Source organism: Oncorhynchus mykiss, chromosome 19 (genome assembly GCF_013265735.2).
Source record: "Oncorhynchus mykiss isolate Arlee chromosome 19, USDA_OmykA_1.1, whole genome shotgun sequence".
Taxonomy (NCBI): Eukaryota; Metazoa; Chordata; class Actinopteri; order Salmoniformes; family Salmonidae; genus Oncorhynchus; species Oncorhynchus mykiss.
This window is the reverse complement of record NC_048583.1, coordinates 11,670,312-11,687,253: the sequence shown is the minus strand read 5'-3', so window position 1 is coordinate 11,687,253 and position 16,942 is coordinate 11,670,312. Positions and strand designations below refer to the sequence as shown.

Sequence of the window (16,942 nt, the reverse complement as noted above, 5' to 3'; positions counted from 1 at the left end):
TTTTTATGCTCTCCTAACCTGCTATGAAAAATTAGTTCCTGTCATAGCTGTATTGAAGTGGTGTGTTTTTTTAGGGAGTCGCCTATTGGAACAGCTAGCATGCTAGCTAGACTTAGAGTCATTATGCTAATGGGTCGCAAAACCACCTCTAACTTCCTTCATACTGGATGCAGAGACAAAAATGGTATCCACAATTTCATCTGACTCTGGGGAAATCCTGAACTAACCCTTTAAAAGTAGTTATATCATTTAGGATTAATTCATTATAAACAAAGTAAGTCATATACACTGAGTATACAAAACGTTAAGGACATAGACTCTTTTCATGACATAGACTGACCAGGTGAGTCCAGGTGAAAGCTATGATCCCTTATTGATGTCACTTGTTAAATCCACTTCAAATCAGTGTAGATGAAGGGGAGGAGACAGGTTAAAGAAGGATTTTTAAGCTTTGAGACAATTTATTGTGTATGTGTGCCATTCAGAGGGTGAATGGGTAACACAAAATATTTAAGTGCCTATGAATGGCAACACTGCTGGGTTTTTCACGCTCAACAGTTTCCCGTGTGTATCAAGAATGGTCCACCACCCAAAGGACATCCAGCCAAGTTGACACCACTGTGCGAAGCAATGTAGTCAACATGGGCCAGCAACCCTGTGGAACGCTTTCGACACCTTGTAGAGTCCATGCCTGATGAATTGAAGCTGTCCCGGGCGGAAAATGGGGGGGTGAAACTCAATATTAGGAAGGTGTCCCTAATGTTTGGTATAGTCCATGTATAAAGAGTTGAACTGAAAAATTGGTAGATATTGACATTGTGATTCTGATTCATCGCAGAGTGCTGGTTGAATGTTGCGTTATATACTTATGCTAACTGCTAGGGTTGATAGCATACTTAATGTTCAAAACAACACCAGCAACACCAGAATATCATTTTCACGGACCAAAGAAATGATTCTGTTCATCAACTCGTACTCGGCGAAACATACAAAATGGCTGATTATTAGTGTTAGTTTGATGCTGCAGCCATATAAAGCACATTTGGGTGTTGGCACGGTTTGGGCCAGGAACAGATGGAAGGATGACACTAATATCTGGCTGTAGTATTAAAAGAGGTTGAGCTCATTGCAATAAACAGACCTTACTGGAGAGAGCTGTGGTTACGCTGATCCTGGTGAAAGTACATTAGAGCTCTTCATACAAATGGACAACTGTCTCTGTTTCTCCATAGAGCAAAAAATTGGGTACCAGCTGAAAAACTTTGAATACCACTGCCATAGAGGTTTAACAGTACTGTATAAATATGCTATTGAAATAAAGATATACCAACTAACAAGTATTATATTCCAGAATGTTTGTTGTTGGTAGGTTCATGTAAAAAACATTCCAGAAACAGGTATGCAGAGATAGCCCATAGGGAATAGGGTGCCATTTCATATGCACCCATGTCTGTATGTAGCCTATGTGAGTTCTCTATCCTGACTGGGCTGGGTGTTGTCTTCCTTCACTATACTACAGTTCTGTTGGAGATGTGTGTGTGTGCACAGTCACTGCAGCCAGCCTTGGCCCGCTGTCTGTCTGCTTGTTTCATAAGCAGGAGTCGGGATGACCTACATAACTCCTCCCAGGGAGGGGAAGTCACCTTGTCGGGGACCGGCCGGCAGCGAGGCAGAGGCGGGGGCGTGGGGTGGGGGTGGGTGGATGAGTTTATTGTGACGTGGCAAGGCAACTGGCTTACTGGCACTGTATTCACCACGCATCTCTGCATCGTTTTGCTGATATTACAGAGTCCAGTCAATGCATTTTGGTGTGGGAAAGATGACTGGGTTTGTGGGAAATGAGGTCTGCTTAGCAGGCTGATCATAAATAGAACCACCCACACATACACACCCATACACACAGGCCCTGTGCCAGATCCACACACACACACACACACACCTCGATAGAGACTCCTCTAAGCGTGCTAAGAAATTGAATGTGTGTGTAGATGGTCAAGGTTGAATTAGATCAGCGCTCCTGATTGTATCTGCTTGCCGCTGTTGGTTTACCCCCTCCAGCAAGCCCTGGCAGGAAGTGTGTGTGTTAGAGCCAGTGTGTGTGTGTGTGTGTGTGTCTGTGAGAGAAGACAGCTCGTTTGATGAAGGATGTCGGTAGAATGCTAACCAGACAATCACCTTGTGTGTTATTGATTGAGATGAGAGAGGTAATTAGATGGAAGGAGGGGGGCTGGAGGGAGGTCGTTTTTAATGTCTTGATACGATGTGTCCTGTTTTTGTACCTATCGCCTTGTTTTTGTTGTTTCAGTGGGGGGTAGGGTGTGTGTGGGTTTCTATGCATGTGTGTTTATTTGTGTGCATAGGTTATTTTTGTGTAAATCAGCAAAAATGTGTATTATAGACTAAACATATATTTTTTACCATGTATAACTTTTACTCCACAGTACTACACAGCCTACATTAAACACTTCAAATACCCTTGGAATAATAAGCCATCTTGTCAATAACAACGCTGTGCTCTGTCTGGTTTTTACATCTCTCTCTACATTGACTGCTTTTGGTTACGGCTGACTCAGTATCTGGAGTAGACATTAATAACTGACATTAATGAATGTCCCGCCCTGAGAAACAAGCCTTCAATATGTTACCCACTGTACACAGTGTATTCACAACTGCTCCAGAGTTTACTCCCGCAATTTAGGCTGATGCCATGTGCATCATTTGAAAGGGTCACTTTCAAACCTTTCCATAGGAGATCACTGTGCCGCTGCCGAGTTCCTGCCCCGAAAACAATGTCAGGTTTCACCCAGCGATTTAATCTGATCTCTGCTGATTCAGCAAAACTATTTGGAGCACCCAGGCCTGGTCCGTTTTTAAATGTTTGGGCAAAATGTATACTTCTCTCCTTCCCTTCCTCTCTCTCAGTGCTCAGAGAGATTTATTTTATGGTGCGTGTAACTTACAGTATAGATTTGAACTTATCGTAACAGCATAGCCATATCTTATCAAAGCCTCATTTTCGACCTTGCCTAAGTACAGCAGGCCAATTGACCAATGACACTGGCTACACAGTACAATATTGAGTCTTCACTCAGTATTTCTTGCATAACCCCAGTACGCTCTGATTAAGTTGACATAAGGCATAGGTGAACTCGTCTGGCATATTATTAGAAAATGTCCCCGTAAGCTATAGTGACCCCGTAAGCCATAGCATGACTCACAACATAGAAATGGAGAACAACATGATTGAGCAAACTTGTGTGATGTGTCATCACATCAATGTATACATAAGTGACCTACAATGCCCTAAGCCCAGTGACTAAGCGATCCACCTATATACCTGTGTGTGTGTGTGTGTGTGTGTGTGTGTGTGTGTGTGTGTGTGTGTGTGTGTGTGTGCGTGCGTGCGTGCGAGACTAAGTTTTCGTGTCATCAATAACAAGTTAAGTCCTCGCCCGATTACCACCTGGAGAATCATTAACTATGGCGCAAGACTCAGTGACATGACAGGATGTGAACTCTGCAGCCAGGTCAGTCCATAGTGGGAGCTGTCCCATTATCAACTTGGCTGATAGTCTATCTACATTGGTTTGACATCTCTCTCCACATGTGGACAACAGCGTAGGTCAGACCTATAGCCTTCATATCTTAGAATCCATTATTTAGGAAACAGTTGTTTCAACGTTGACCATAGACATCAGCGATAGGTAGTTGAAGGGGAGATATTGTTAGGTCAGCCTAATGTAACATCTGCTAACAGTTTCTGACTTTAACCTGCACTCTGTCATCTGGGCCAAATCAACTCCACAGTCTTGCTGTTATTTTGCACGAATACGAATACGAACGCACACGCACACACACACACACACACACACACACACCTCCTCACAGCCTCTTGTCTGTCCTTTGTTTTTCTTAGCCTGCTAAAGACGTCTCCTCTGTGTTTCTGTCAGCGTCATTTCCAACTCGCTGCAGTAAACCTGACAAGTGCAAAGTCTCTTTTCTGTCAGTTGGCAGGGATCCGTATGGTTAGCCACATTGTGCGGCTAATGCACTGTTTACGTAGTAAAAATGTGAATGTTTCACAGCATCTCAGAGGCCTCCGTTTCTTTAAAGGCTAAACTGTGTCGTCTCGGTGTGTGCTTTTGTTTCAGCGCGTCGCTGAGACACCCGTCGTCCACAGCCAAAGTGTGTCTGGTTTGCGGGGACGAGGCGTCGGGATGTCACTACGGGGTTGTTACATGCGGCAGCTGCAAGGTCTTCTTCAAGAGAGCCGTAGAAGGTAGGAAAAGTATGATATGCCTTTCCGTTTGGGTCTGGGTTTGGGTGCTTACTAGCGTGCCTCCTGTTGAAGTCTGAGGAACCCTCCCTTCTATGGCCTCAGACTCCATATGGGACACAGTGTAAAATAAAGTCTTAAAGAAAGTGTGAAATGCATTTTAAAGAGCTTCTGTTTATAATCTGCTTTTCTGTCTATAGGAGTACAGTTGTTTGGGGACAGAAATATGCCTGGTCAGAAGATGTGAATATGGCCGTTAAAGATAATTGTCGGACATTTTGGTTGTGTGCGAAACACAACCCCTCCATTAGCGGGTTTAAACCTCAGTGCTAAGTTAAGTTAGCGCCCTGGCACTAGACTAACTCACACCAGTCTCCATATAGTCTCAGAGGAATAACCTCCAGGAGAAAATGCTGAGCTAGCAACAAAGTAGCCCAAACCCAAAACATACTCACCCAGAGAGAGGTGACACCAGACCAGTCAGTCTAAAAAAACACCAGTAAAGTTTAAAAGGAAGTCGTAAACTGGTGTTTACGAATGACTCCATTTTTGGAGCTTCTAGATAATTACCTGTGAAATATTTATAGTTTTAAATAGAAATGTATGACTCATTCAGAAACAAATAAGGTTAAATTGCTCAGCATGTACAGTTTGGGGCCTAAGATGACTGAAAACGTCATAAAAACCTCACAAACTACATACTTCTCCCATAACAGCCCTTTATGCTGTGTTTTAGCTGGGGAAAATCAACAAAAACTCATAATGCGCTTTTCATTTCTGTGTGTAGCGTGAGGCGCTGGGCTAAATCTCTCACACACATATATACGTGCTCGTACACACACACACATTCTCCGAGGAGGCAGGCAAGCAGAAACAAGGCAGTCGGTAGGTGTTTTTTCAGCAGTCAACTGAGGAACTACAGTGAACTCCTATTGAATTATGTCTTCATTTGATGATATTTACAAACAGTCAATATATGTATCCCTATGAAACCGGATTAGGTCTCCTGGGTTATCGGATCAGAAATGATATCATTCCACTCTGAGCGTGCCCGGGAGGGCTGGGGAGAGTTAACATCTAACAGCTGAAGATCTGTGTGTGTGTGTGTGTGTGTGTGTGTGTGTGTGTGTGTGTGTGTGTGTGTGTGTGTGTGTGTGTGTGTGTGTGTGTGTGTAGCTGTTTGTGCAGAAAGCAGGCAGTAGAGTTGGCCACATGAGGTTGGTTAAGAGTGTTATCACCCAAGCCTATTCAGTCTTATTTTAGGCTCATTCAATTCCAAATGGGATACACAGTAGGAATCTGTAGACTGTTTGCCTCTTGGGAAACTGCTGTGATTTCTGTGGAACAACTGCTGCTTTGTTTACTTGTTCAATTAGCCCCTAAACATCTTTCTGTGTGTTAGATAGCCATGTCAAATGATCAAATCAAATTGTATGTCACATGCGCCGAAAACAACAGGTGTACACTTTACCGTGAAATGCTTACTTACGAGCCCTTTCCTAACAATGCTGAGTTAAAAATTAAGACAAATGTATAAAACATGTAAAAGGAAATAAGAAAAAAAGTGTAAAAGGAAACAAGAAAATATCGAGAAAATATACAAGGAATACGAGGTAGTTGATGTGAATGGGGGTGTTCTCGGCCCTCTGTTTCCTGTAGTCAATGAACAGCATACTCACGTAGGTGTTCCTTTTGTCCAGGTGTGAAAGGGCAGTATGGAGTGCAATAGAGATTGCATCATCTGTGGATCTGTCGGGGATGTATGAGAATTGGAGTGGGTCCAGGGGGTTTGGGATGATGGTGTTGATGTGAGCCATGACCGGCCTTTCAAAGCATTTCATGGCTACAGATGTGAGTGCTACAGGGTGATAGTAATTTAGACAGGTTACCTTGGCCATCTAGGCACATAGACTATGGTGGTCTGCTTGAAACATGTAGGCATTACAGACTGGGTCAGGGAGAGGTTGAAAATATCAGGGAAGACACTTGCCAGCTGGTCAGCGCATGCTCTGAGTCCTGGTAATCCGTCTGTGAATGTTAACCTGTTTAAAGGTCTTACTCACATAGACTACGGAGAGCATGATCACACAGCCATCTGGAACAGCTGGTGCTCTCATGCATGGTTCAGTGTTGCTAGCCTCGTAGCGAACATAGAAGGCATTTAGCTCGTAGGCTCGCGTCACTGGGCAACTCGCGGCTGGGTTTCTCTTTGTAATCCGTGATAGTTTGCAAGACCTGCCACATCCGATGAGCATCAGAGAGGTGTAGTAGGATTCGATCTTAGTCCTGCATTGACGCATTGCCTGTTTAATGGTTCGTCAGAGGATGTAGCGAGATTTCTTATAAGCGTCCGGACAAGTATCCTACTCCTTAAAATTACTTAAGGAGAAGATGGTGTCACATCTAAACTGGTACTGTCAGGTATTGTAGGCCATCACTCTCTCTCTTACTGTAGTATGTGTGTCCTTTGTGATGTGTGCAGTGAGCCCAGCTAGCGCTTACCTTACCTGACATCAGCATAGCTGCTATGAGGGGAAGGGTGGGGGAGAGAGGATGAGAGGTAGAGGGGGAGGGAAATAAATATAGAGGTGGGCTGTAAAGAAACGGGGGAGGGAAAGAGAGGTAGGGTATAGAATGAGAGTAGGAGAAAAAGACAGGGGAATTGCAAAAGAGAGACAGAGGGCAGAGAAACAGACATAGAAGGGAGGGGGAGGGAGAGAATGAGGCAGACAGAAATAATGAGAGAGAGAGAGCGAGAGGGGGAGACAGACAGACGCAGAGAGGAGGAGCTGAGAGAGAAAGTAAGCGAGAGAGGGAACAAGAGCGAGAGAAAGAAAACTAAAGTGATGTGTCAGCACCGAGCTCCGGAGAGGTGTAAGTAGGACGTGAGGAGACGTTCTAGTTCTCCTCCTCCCCCTTTCTCCTCCTTCCCCTCGTCCTCTCTCCTCCTCTTCCTCAATGTAAAAAACCTGGCCTCTGTGAGTCTGATAATGAGCTATGAGAGGAGACTGCAGAACAACGTCAATACAACGGGAGAAATAATCCATGTTTCATTTCTGTCAAGGCGCCCCGCAGCTGCCTCACAGGCACGACGGCCTCCTACTGCCTCCGCCCATTAGACCCAGTTACAGACTCAGAGTCTCAGACCCATTTACAACCCACAGCTAGTTAGTATTCTTTACTCATCGTCAGCTCACAGTAAAATCCTGTGTACTAGGGAGGGGCCACTTCCTCTCAATGACAAAGTCGAGTAGTCTATAGGCTGGTCTCAGATCTCTTTGTGTGGCTTTGGCAATAACCATAGGATTAGGTGATACTGTACAAAGGACCACTGTGAGTAGTGGAAGGAACTGGAATATAATCTATAATTCAGGTTATCATTTTGGGTTAGACGTAAACTAGGTATGGACTGGGTTTGTGTGAATGGTAGTTTTTGGTGGTTTGGTAAGTGTAGCTTTAAACTGTGGTCAGCTGAACAGTATACCACTCTGATCTCAATGGAACTTCTCATATACAGTATATACACACCTCTTGGGCCAGTAACCGAAAGGTTGCTGGATCGAATCCCCGAGCTGACAAGGTCAAAATCTGTCGTCCCCTGAGCAAGGCCGTTAACCCACTGTTCCCCAGGCACTGATGACGTGGTTGTCAATTAAGGCAGCCCCCCACCCGCACCTCTCTTTGAATGCATTCAGTTGTACAGTTGTCCCTTTCCACTCCATGCTGCCTCCCACCAGACTGAAACCAGATGATGTTAAATTCCTTTACGGAAATGTTCGCCCACTAACTGTTCCCTTAAAGATCTCTCATTTCAATGAATAAATATTCCATCGTAATTTAGAGAATAACGGTGTATGCATTTTAATACTCGTTCGTTTGTCTTTTTATATACATTTAGTTGATATGACAAATAGCCTTCTCTGTGTAGCTGAGCACAAGGCATCATTTATTGAGCTTAGCAGCTGTTGCTAAATGGAAAGGGTTACGGGGGCTTATGAATAACACCCAGGGGTATTGCTGTAGAATCATTATCTCCTATAAAGTTATAGACAAATTCTCATTCATTTCTGAGCCTTGTTGGTCGTTGTTTCACCTCATACAGTACCTACAAAACTAACTGTTCAGGCTTACTGTAGTCTCTGTTACCTCACGTAGGAATTTGGTTTTGTACGTGACTTGAATTGACAATGTATATAAAATCGGTTAGAAAAGTGTGGATATAGTACCTTTCCAAGCCAAGCATCTTCACATATCTCCCCTCCCTTATCCCTACCCTATCCCAGTGTGGATATAGTACTTTTCCAAGCCAAGCATCTTCACATATCGAACTAGTCTCTACTACCCCCTCCCTTATCCCTACCCTATCCCAGTGTGGATATAGTACCTTTCCAAGCCAATCATCTTCACATATCTCCCCTCCCTTATCCCTACCCTATCCCAGTGTGGATATAGTACTTTTCCAAGCCAAGCATCTTCACATATTGAACTAGTCTCTACTACCCCCTCCCTTATCCCTACCCTATCCCAGTGTGGATATAGTACCTTTCCAAGCCAAGCATCTTCACATATTGAACTAGTCTCTACTACCCATCCCCTATCCCTCCCCTCCCTTATCCCTACCCTATCCCAGTGTGGATATAGTACCTTTCCAAGCCAAGCATCTTCACATATCTCCCCTCCCTTATCCCTACCCTATCCCAGTGTGGATATAGTACCTTTCCAAGCCAAGCATCTTCACATATTGAACTAGTCTCTACTACCCCCTCCCTTATCCCTACCCTATCCCAGTGTGGATATAGTACTTTTCCAAGCCAAGCATCTTCACATATCTCCCCTCCCTTATCCCTACCCTATCCCAGTGTGGATATAGTACCTTTCCAAGCCAAGCATCTTCACATATTGAACTAGTCTCTACTACCCCCTCCCTTATCCCTACCCTATCCCAGTGTGGATATAGTACCTTTCCAAGCCAATCATCTTCACATATCTCCCCTCCCTTATCCCTACCCTATCCCAGTGTGGATATAGTACTTTTCCAAGCCAAGCATCTTCACATATCTCCCCTCCCTTATCCCTACCCTATCCCAGTGTGGATATAGTACTTTTCCAAGCCAAGCATCTTCACATATTGAACTAGTCTCTACTACCCCCTCCCTTATCCCTACCCTATCCCAGTGTGGATATAGTACCTTTCCAAGCCAAGCATCTTCACATATTGAACTAGTCTCTACTACCCATCCCCTATCCCTCCCCTCCCTTATCCCTACCCTATCCCAGTGTGGATATAGTACCTTTCCAAGCCAAGCATCTTCACATATCTCCCCTCCCTTATCCCTACCCTATCCCAGTGTGGATATAGTACCTTTCCAAGCCAAGCATCTTCACATATTGAACTAGTCTCTACTACCCCCTCCCTTATCCCTACCCTATCCCAGTGTGGATATAGTACTTTTCCAAGCCAAGCATCTTCACATATCTCCCCTCCCTTATCCCTACCCTATCCCAGTGTGGATATAGTACCTTTCCAAGCCAAGCATCTTCACATATTGAACTAGTCTCTACTACCCCCTCCCTTATCCCTACCCTATCCCAGTGTGGATATAGTACTTTTCCAAGCCAAGCATCTTCACATATCTCCCCTCCCTTATCCCTACCCTATCCCAGTGTGGATATAGTACTTTTCCAAGCCAAGCATCTTCACATACCTCCCCTCCCTTATCCCTACCCTATCCCAGTGTGGATATAGTACCTTTCCAAGCCAAGCATCTTCACATATTGAACTAGTCTCTACTACCCCCTCCCCTAAAGCCTCCCCTCCACTACCCATCCCCTATCCCTCCCCTCCCTTATCCCTACCCTATCCCTGAAGTCATCCCTGAGACAGCGTGTTGATACAAGACAGCTGGGCTCTGTAAACCACTCCATGTGGACTGCTGCTCTGGGCTGCGTCTCAAACGGCACCCTATTTCCTAAACAGTGCATAGGGCTCTGGTCAGAACTAGTGCACTAAAATAAATAGGGTGCCATTTGGGACACATCCCCTTTCTGGTCTGTAAGACTAACTGTTGAGTGCTGCTAGCTTATTATTCACATGTCATCAGTGGTTTGGCATACCGTTCTGTTTAATAATATTCAGTACAGTTCCTTTATTCCTTGACTTATTATTTTACTGGCTTTTACTTTATTGAACTCAAAGGTCTACTGTGAACCCGTTCAACCGTGTTACAGGCTATCTGTGTATATTATTACAGTATGTGGCACAGGGATGGTTAGCATTACACTGATGTAAAGTTCTCTCTCTCTAACGTTCCCTCTCATTCTTTCTCTCTGTCTCTCTTCGGGCATCAGTTGAAAAGTTCATCTGAGGACACGAATGGTACTGTTTATGAGTTGACTGGCAGGTCCGTGCTCCAATCAGATGGTTTATATTTTGACTGACAGGTCTGTGCTCCAATCAGATGGTTTATATTTTGACTGGCAGGTCTGTGCTCCAATCAGATGGTTTATATTTTTACTGACAGCTGGGCTGGGTGTCTCAGGTTGTCTCATATAACAGCATCTGAAACCCAGCCATTTATTAGACTCAGTCCCTCTCAGACGAATGGCATATATGTCCTTCTATCAGACTTACAGTAAACATACATTGATGTAATGTATATTTATTACAGTCTCGCTATATGGATTTTCACATTTTATAGAGATGTGATGTCCTTTGACTACTCTGATATATTTTATATGAATTAGTCATGCTATATGCAGAATAACAATAAGCATGGTGTTCCAAAATGGCATATTTCTCCAAGTTGTACCATACAATGAACACCACTTGTCCCTTTAACGTAAGGTGAAGTAAGCAATCATGGATTGTATCAAAGCAGGCATTATAGCAATCTAATCCATACTAACAACGTTACATAAACTAACAGGAAGTCATTAAGACCACCTCTTAGGTTGTGTTTGACCCACTTCGTTAAGGTTACCAAAATCCCGGTAAACCCAGAACTAAATTGTCGCCTAATTACTGTAGGTCAGATGCTCGTAACATTTATATTTACCTAGTCTGTCCACAAGAAATTCAAGTTACCAAGTGAAAGCAGTTTTTGATCAGACACCTGTATTAGAGCCTATAGACAACTATATAATCCATGACGACAGTGCCCTCCCCTTGACCCCATTAACGACTGTCAACGTAATTAGTGAACGAGGCCAGACAGTGACTGACTGAGGGTGTAGAATTTCCTTAAGCCTCTAGTAATTATGCTAGATAATTAAAAGTAATTGTGTCATTAATGGAAGCCGAACCCTTTCACACCACAGTTGTATTAATTAAATGTTGCAGGCAGCAACAGCTGTGGATGATGCATTGATAAAACACTAGGCCTGAATACTATATATTTTTTGCAGATTATAGTAATTGGTTTAGCAACATGAGTAAGTAGGCCAAGTACCAGGGTTACCCAAGGTTCATTCAACTATTGTCTATGCTCTGAATGCTAGTCACCTTAGTAGCAGTCCTGGTTTATTGGGTTTATAGAACTTTAAACAGTGCTACGTGGATGTAGGCCTATGGCTGGCCTTCAACTTGTCCAGCTCCAGACCCAAATGAGCCTACAGTATCCGCGGTTGCCAGTTACTATTAATTGGTTCATTCTAGTATTTTGCAGTTTAGATGAATAGTAGGCAGTATTCTTAGTAGCAGTCCTAGTCCATTGTATAATAGACCTATGCGGAGGTATCGTAACCATGAGTGCCAGTTAATATCTAGCCAACAGACCGACCGGTCCGTCCGTGTTTCCTCTGTGTCCTTAACTCAACCTGACCTGAGATGACCCATGTAGATGGTGTGTGTGTGTGTGTGTGTGTGGAGCCACTCATGCCCTCGTTGCCCCATGGCACTAAAGGCCTAAATTACCACCCATCTACTTCCTCTTCCAAGCTGATACCTTTGTTCTTTGACATCAATGCAAAGAGGGTTCCGAGCACTGGGTCGCTGGGTAGGATACACCTTAAGTGTTTAACCAAATAACACCGCCAGGCCAATCAGATGGGCTTTATCAATGTTATCACTGGCTCATTGGTTTGTGGTTGATATGCGCAGGAGCAGTGTTGATACAGTTGTGGTGTGGGGGTAAGTGTGTGTGGGTGGGTGTGTGTACTGTTGATGTGTGTATTGGTGTTGTGACTGTGCATTGCAGAACGTTTTTGAAGAAAATGTTTTTTTTTTTGTGTGTGTGTTATGACTGAAATTAAAGTTGTATGACTGTACCTACTACACCAAGCTAGATCAAATTGCGTAGGTCTATGTTATGCTAAATATGCAAGTGTGCCAATTTTCCTACACCTACAGTATTGCATGTCATTACATAGACTGTTGAATTATTGCATCACAAATAGTAGAATTCCTTTAGAGTGACTAAGCACTGTGGTTGTCGTGGTAAAGCGGAAAGTTCAACCTGTAGGGGCGGATGTGGTTGCCGTGGTTACTGGGTTAACCTTTAGGATAGGCGGTGAGTCAGGTCAGTGACTTTATAAAAACAGTAAATCATGCGCACACTGCTGTGACAGACAGGGCAGTTGGGAAAACCAAGAGGGTTGTATATGTGTAACTATTAGCCCCAGAAACAGGCACTGAAGCACTTTCTGATTTGTTTCATTTGGAAGAAAAGTCACGTTTGTTTTGGCCCGCTGCCGGAAATGTTTATTTTCTAAACCGCTCTATAAAAGAACGCTGCCCCTTCCTTCCGAATAGAAATCAATTATATTGTCTTTGATGTTCATGTTTTTAAATATATGTCAATTGTAAAGTATTTTGTCTGTAATGTCTTTTTCGCTATGTGTTGGATCCCAGTAAGGCTAGCTGTCACCACTGGCGTTGACTAATGGGGATCCTAATAAATCAAATGGAGGTCCAAGAGAACATCGGCCATTAGATGTGTGTGTGAGAGGGGAGGATGGAGAGGTAGGTTAAAGAATGGGGACTATACCTTCATGGATATAGACTATACCCTCATGTTGAAATAAAACCACATTAGAATGGGGACTTGATATAGACTATACCTTCATGTTGAAATAAAGCCTCATTAGAATGTCCCGTTGAGAGAATAATGACCATGGAGACATGTACGGCTGTGATCCTGGGGTAAAATAACAGACGTTTGAGATAATACAAAATGTATAGAGTGTGTGTGTTTGAATGACTTCCTCAAGGTGTACCATGAATGTAATAGGAACGTGTTGAGAACTGTTGAAAAATACCACTCTGACAGACATTGTCATTGAAAACAAATGAGTGCTTTTCATTCTGAGCCTGTGTCAAATTGTCCAGCGTTTTGTTTTTTTATCTGGTGAAAGCCATTTAGGAGCCGACTGCCTTAATCCAACAACAACAGTCGTTACACAGCTGTATGCAGCCAAGGTGGCCTATGTCAAATGTGTTGGATGTGTGGTTGAAGACATGCCTGGCTAGAATAGACATACCACTGGCAGGATCTCTGTTGTTGTCGTCGTGTGTGCGTGTGACGCTCGGTAAACACTAAATATAGCCTAGCCTAATGACACAAGTGTCTTAGACAACGCCTCTTCACTCAATGCGGGACAGATACCGAAACACGAGCCACGGTCTCAAGTTCAGACTATTTAAATAGGAACTGCTTAAAGGCTGCAGTACTGTATGGCCTCAACCTGAATCTGTGGAGGACATGGGCCTCTCAGACTCTTCTTTCAAGGATGTTCTCAGTATCTGGCAACCCAGGCCAAAAAAATTAAATAAAGAGTTGTTCAAAAGGGTCTCCCATAGGGAGACATAGTATTCCCCGCATGGTAATATCCCCATAGCGGTTTTATGCTCCAGTCGACAGATTTTGGTGGCCAGATTTTGATCACAAATGCAGCGAAAAAGAGATCAATGGGGTCCATTCAGGAACTCCCTCGGTTGCCATGTAATGTAATGGAGTTCTCTCTACTGGAGCTGGTTGAGCACTTACGGTAGTAAAGTAGCCGTAGCCCTTTTACGATGATTGCAGGAGATTTTATATTGTATTAAAGTATAGTATTATAGGAAGGAAACTATGTACAAAATGTGTTTTTGGTATCATTATAATAAGTATAATGTTGATTTGATCTGTTCCTTGGTATATGAAAACATTATGATGTAAAAATGGTCCACCATGTCCATCAGTGCACATTCACATTCTAGGAATGCTTTTATGGAGTACAAATAGGAGGCAATGGTTTCTTAGATTAAATCAAATCAATTTGTATTTGTCACATGTGCCGAATACAACAGTAGACCTTACCGTGAAATGCTTACTTACAAACCCTTAACAAACAATGCCGTTTAAAAAAAAATACCTAAAAAAGTAAGAGATAAGAATAACAAATAATTAAAGAGCAGCAGTAAATAACAATAGCGGGGCTATATACAGGGGGTACCGGTACAGAGTCAATGTGCGGGGACACCGGTATAGAGGTAATTGAGGTAATATGTACATGGAGGTAGAGTTATTAAAGTGACTATGCATAGATAGTAACAGAGAGTAGCAGCAGCGTAGAAGAGGGGGGGCAACCCTGAGGGGCACTGTGTTGAGGATCAGCGTGGCGGATGTGTTGTTACCTACCCTTACCACCTGGGGGCGGCCCGTCAGCAAGTCCAGGATCCAGTTGCAGAGGGAGGTGTTTAGTCCCAGGGTCCTTAGCTTAGTGATGAGCTTTGAGGGCACTATGGTGTTGAACGCTGAGCTGTAGTCAATGAATAGCATTCTCACATAGGTGTTCCTTTTGTCCATGTGCAAAAGGGCAGTGTGGAGTGGAATAAAGATTGCATCATCTGTGGATCTGTTGGTGCGGTATGCAAATTGGAGTGGGTCTAGTGTTTCTGGGACAATGTTGTTGATGTGACCCATGACCAGCCTTTCAAAGCATTTCATGGCTACAGACGTGAGTGCTACGGGTCGGTAGTCATTTAGGCAGGTTACCTTAGTGTTCTTGAGCACAGGGTCTTGCCAGTTAGTCAGCTCATGCTCGGAGTACACGTCCTGGTAATCCGTCTGGCCCTGCAGCATTGTGAATGTTGACCTGTTTAAAGGTCTTACTCACATTGGCTACTGAGAGCATGATCACACAGTCTTTCGGTACAGCTGGTGCTCTCATGCATGTTTCAGTGTTACTTGCCTCGAAGAGAGCATAGAAGGTATTTAGCTCGTCTGATAGGCTCATGCCACTGGGCAGCTCTCAGCTGTGCTTCCCTTTGTAGTCTGTAATAGTTTGCAAGTCCTGCCACATCCGACAAGTGTCGGAGCCGGTGTAGTACAATTCGATCTTAGTCCTGTATTGACGCTTTGCCTGTTTGATTGTTCGTCAGAGGGCATAGCGGGATTTCTTACAAGCTTCAGAGTTAGAGTATCCGCTCCTTGAAAATGGCAGCTCTACCCTTTAGCTCTGTGCGAATGTTGCATGTAATCCATGGCTTCTAGTTGGGGTATGTACATACAGGCACTGTGGGGATGACGTCCTTGATTAACTTATTGATAAAGCCAGTGACTGATGTGGTGTACTCAAAGCCATCGGAAGAATCCCGGAACATATTCCAGTCTGTGCTAGCAAAACAGTCTTGTAGTTTAGCATCTGCTTCGCCGGACCACTTTTTTTTACCGAATCACTGGTGCTTCATGCTTTTTGCTTGAGGAGGATGGAATTATGGTCAGATTTGCCAAATGGAGGGTGAGGGAGAGCTTTGTACATGTCTCTGTGTGTGGAGTAAAGGGGTCTAGAATTTTTTTTCTCCCTCTAGTTGCACATTTATCATGCTGATAGAAATGAGGTAAAACTGATTTAAGTTTCCCTGCATTAAAGTCCCAGGCTACTAGGAGCTCCGCCTCTGGATGAGCGTTTTCCTGTTAGCTTATGGCCCTATACAGCTCATTGAGTGCGGTTTTCGTGCCAGCATCGGTCTGTGGTGGTATGTAGACAGCTACAACAAATACAGATGAAAACTCTGTAGGTAGCTAGTGTGGTCTACAGGTTATCATGAGATACTCTACCTCAGGCGAGTAAAACCTTGAGACTTCCTTAGATATCGTGCACCAGCTGTTGTTTACATATATGCATAGGCTCCCGCCCTGTGTCTTACCAGAGGCTGCTGTTAAATCCTGTCGATAGAGTGTATATCCCACCAGCTATATGTTCTTAATGTCGTCGTTCAGCCACGACTCCGTGAAACATAAGATATTACAGTTTTTAATGTCCCGTTGGTAGGATATACGTGCTTTCAGTTCGTCCCATTTTTTCCCCAGCGATTGAACATTAGCTAGCAGGACGGAAGGCAAAGGCAGATTAGCCAGTCCTTGCCTGATCTTCACAAGGCACCCTGATCTTTTCCGCGAAATCTCCGTTTCCTTCTCCAGCGAAAGCTGGGCCTGGTCGGGTGTCTGTAGTATCTCCCTCCTGTCCGACTCAAGAAAAACTCTTCGTCTAATCTGAGGTGAGTAATCGCAGTTCAGATGTCCAAAAGCTCTTTTCGGTCATAAGAGACGGTAGCAGCAACATTATGTACAAAACAAGTTACTAACAAAATAGCAATGTTTGGTTAAGAGCCGATTAGACGGCAGCCATCTTCATATTTATTATAGTGGAGGACTAGGTGATGAATCTGGAAAAGGGGAAATCTGT

The 16,942-nt window shown here is 43.8% G+C and overlaps 1 protein-coding gene across 3 annotated transcripts in view; it reads left to right on the top strand.

Moving 5' to 3' along the window:
• The window catches only part of mra (mineralocorticoid receptor form A), a 97,523-nt gene that overhangs the window by 54,826 nt on the left and 25,755 nt on the right, over positions 1 to 16,942 (top strand). For 2 of the 3 annotated variants that reach the window (NM_001124483.1, XM_036953678.1), the window contains 1 exon segment: positions 4,152 to 4,288. In NM_001124483.1, the coding sequence (NP_001117955.1) occupies positions 4,152 to 4,288 (137 nt within the window). 3 annotated transcript variants of the gene reach the window in all.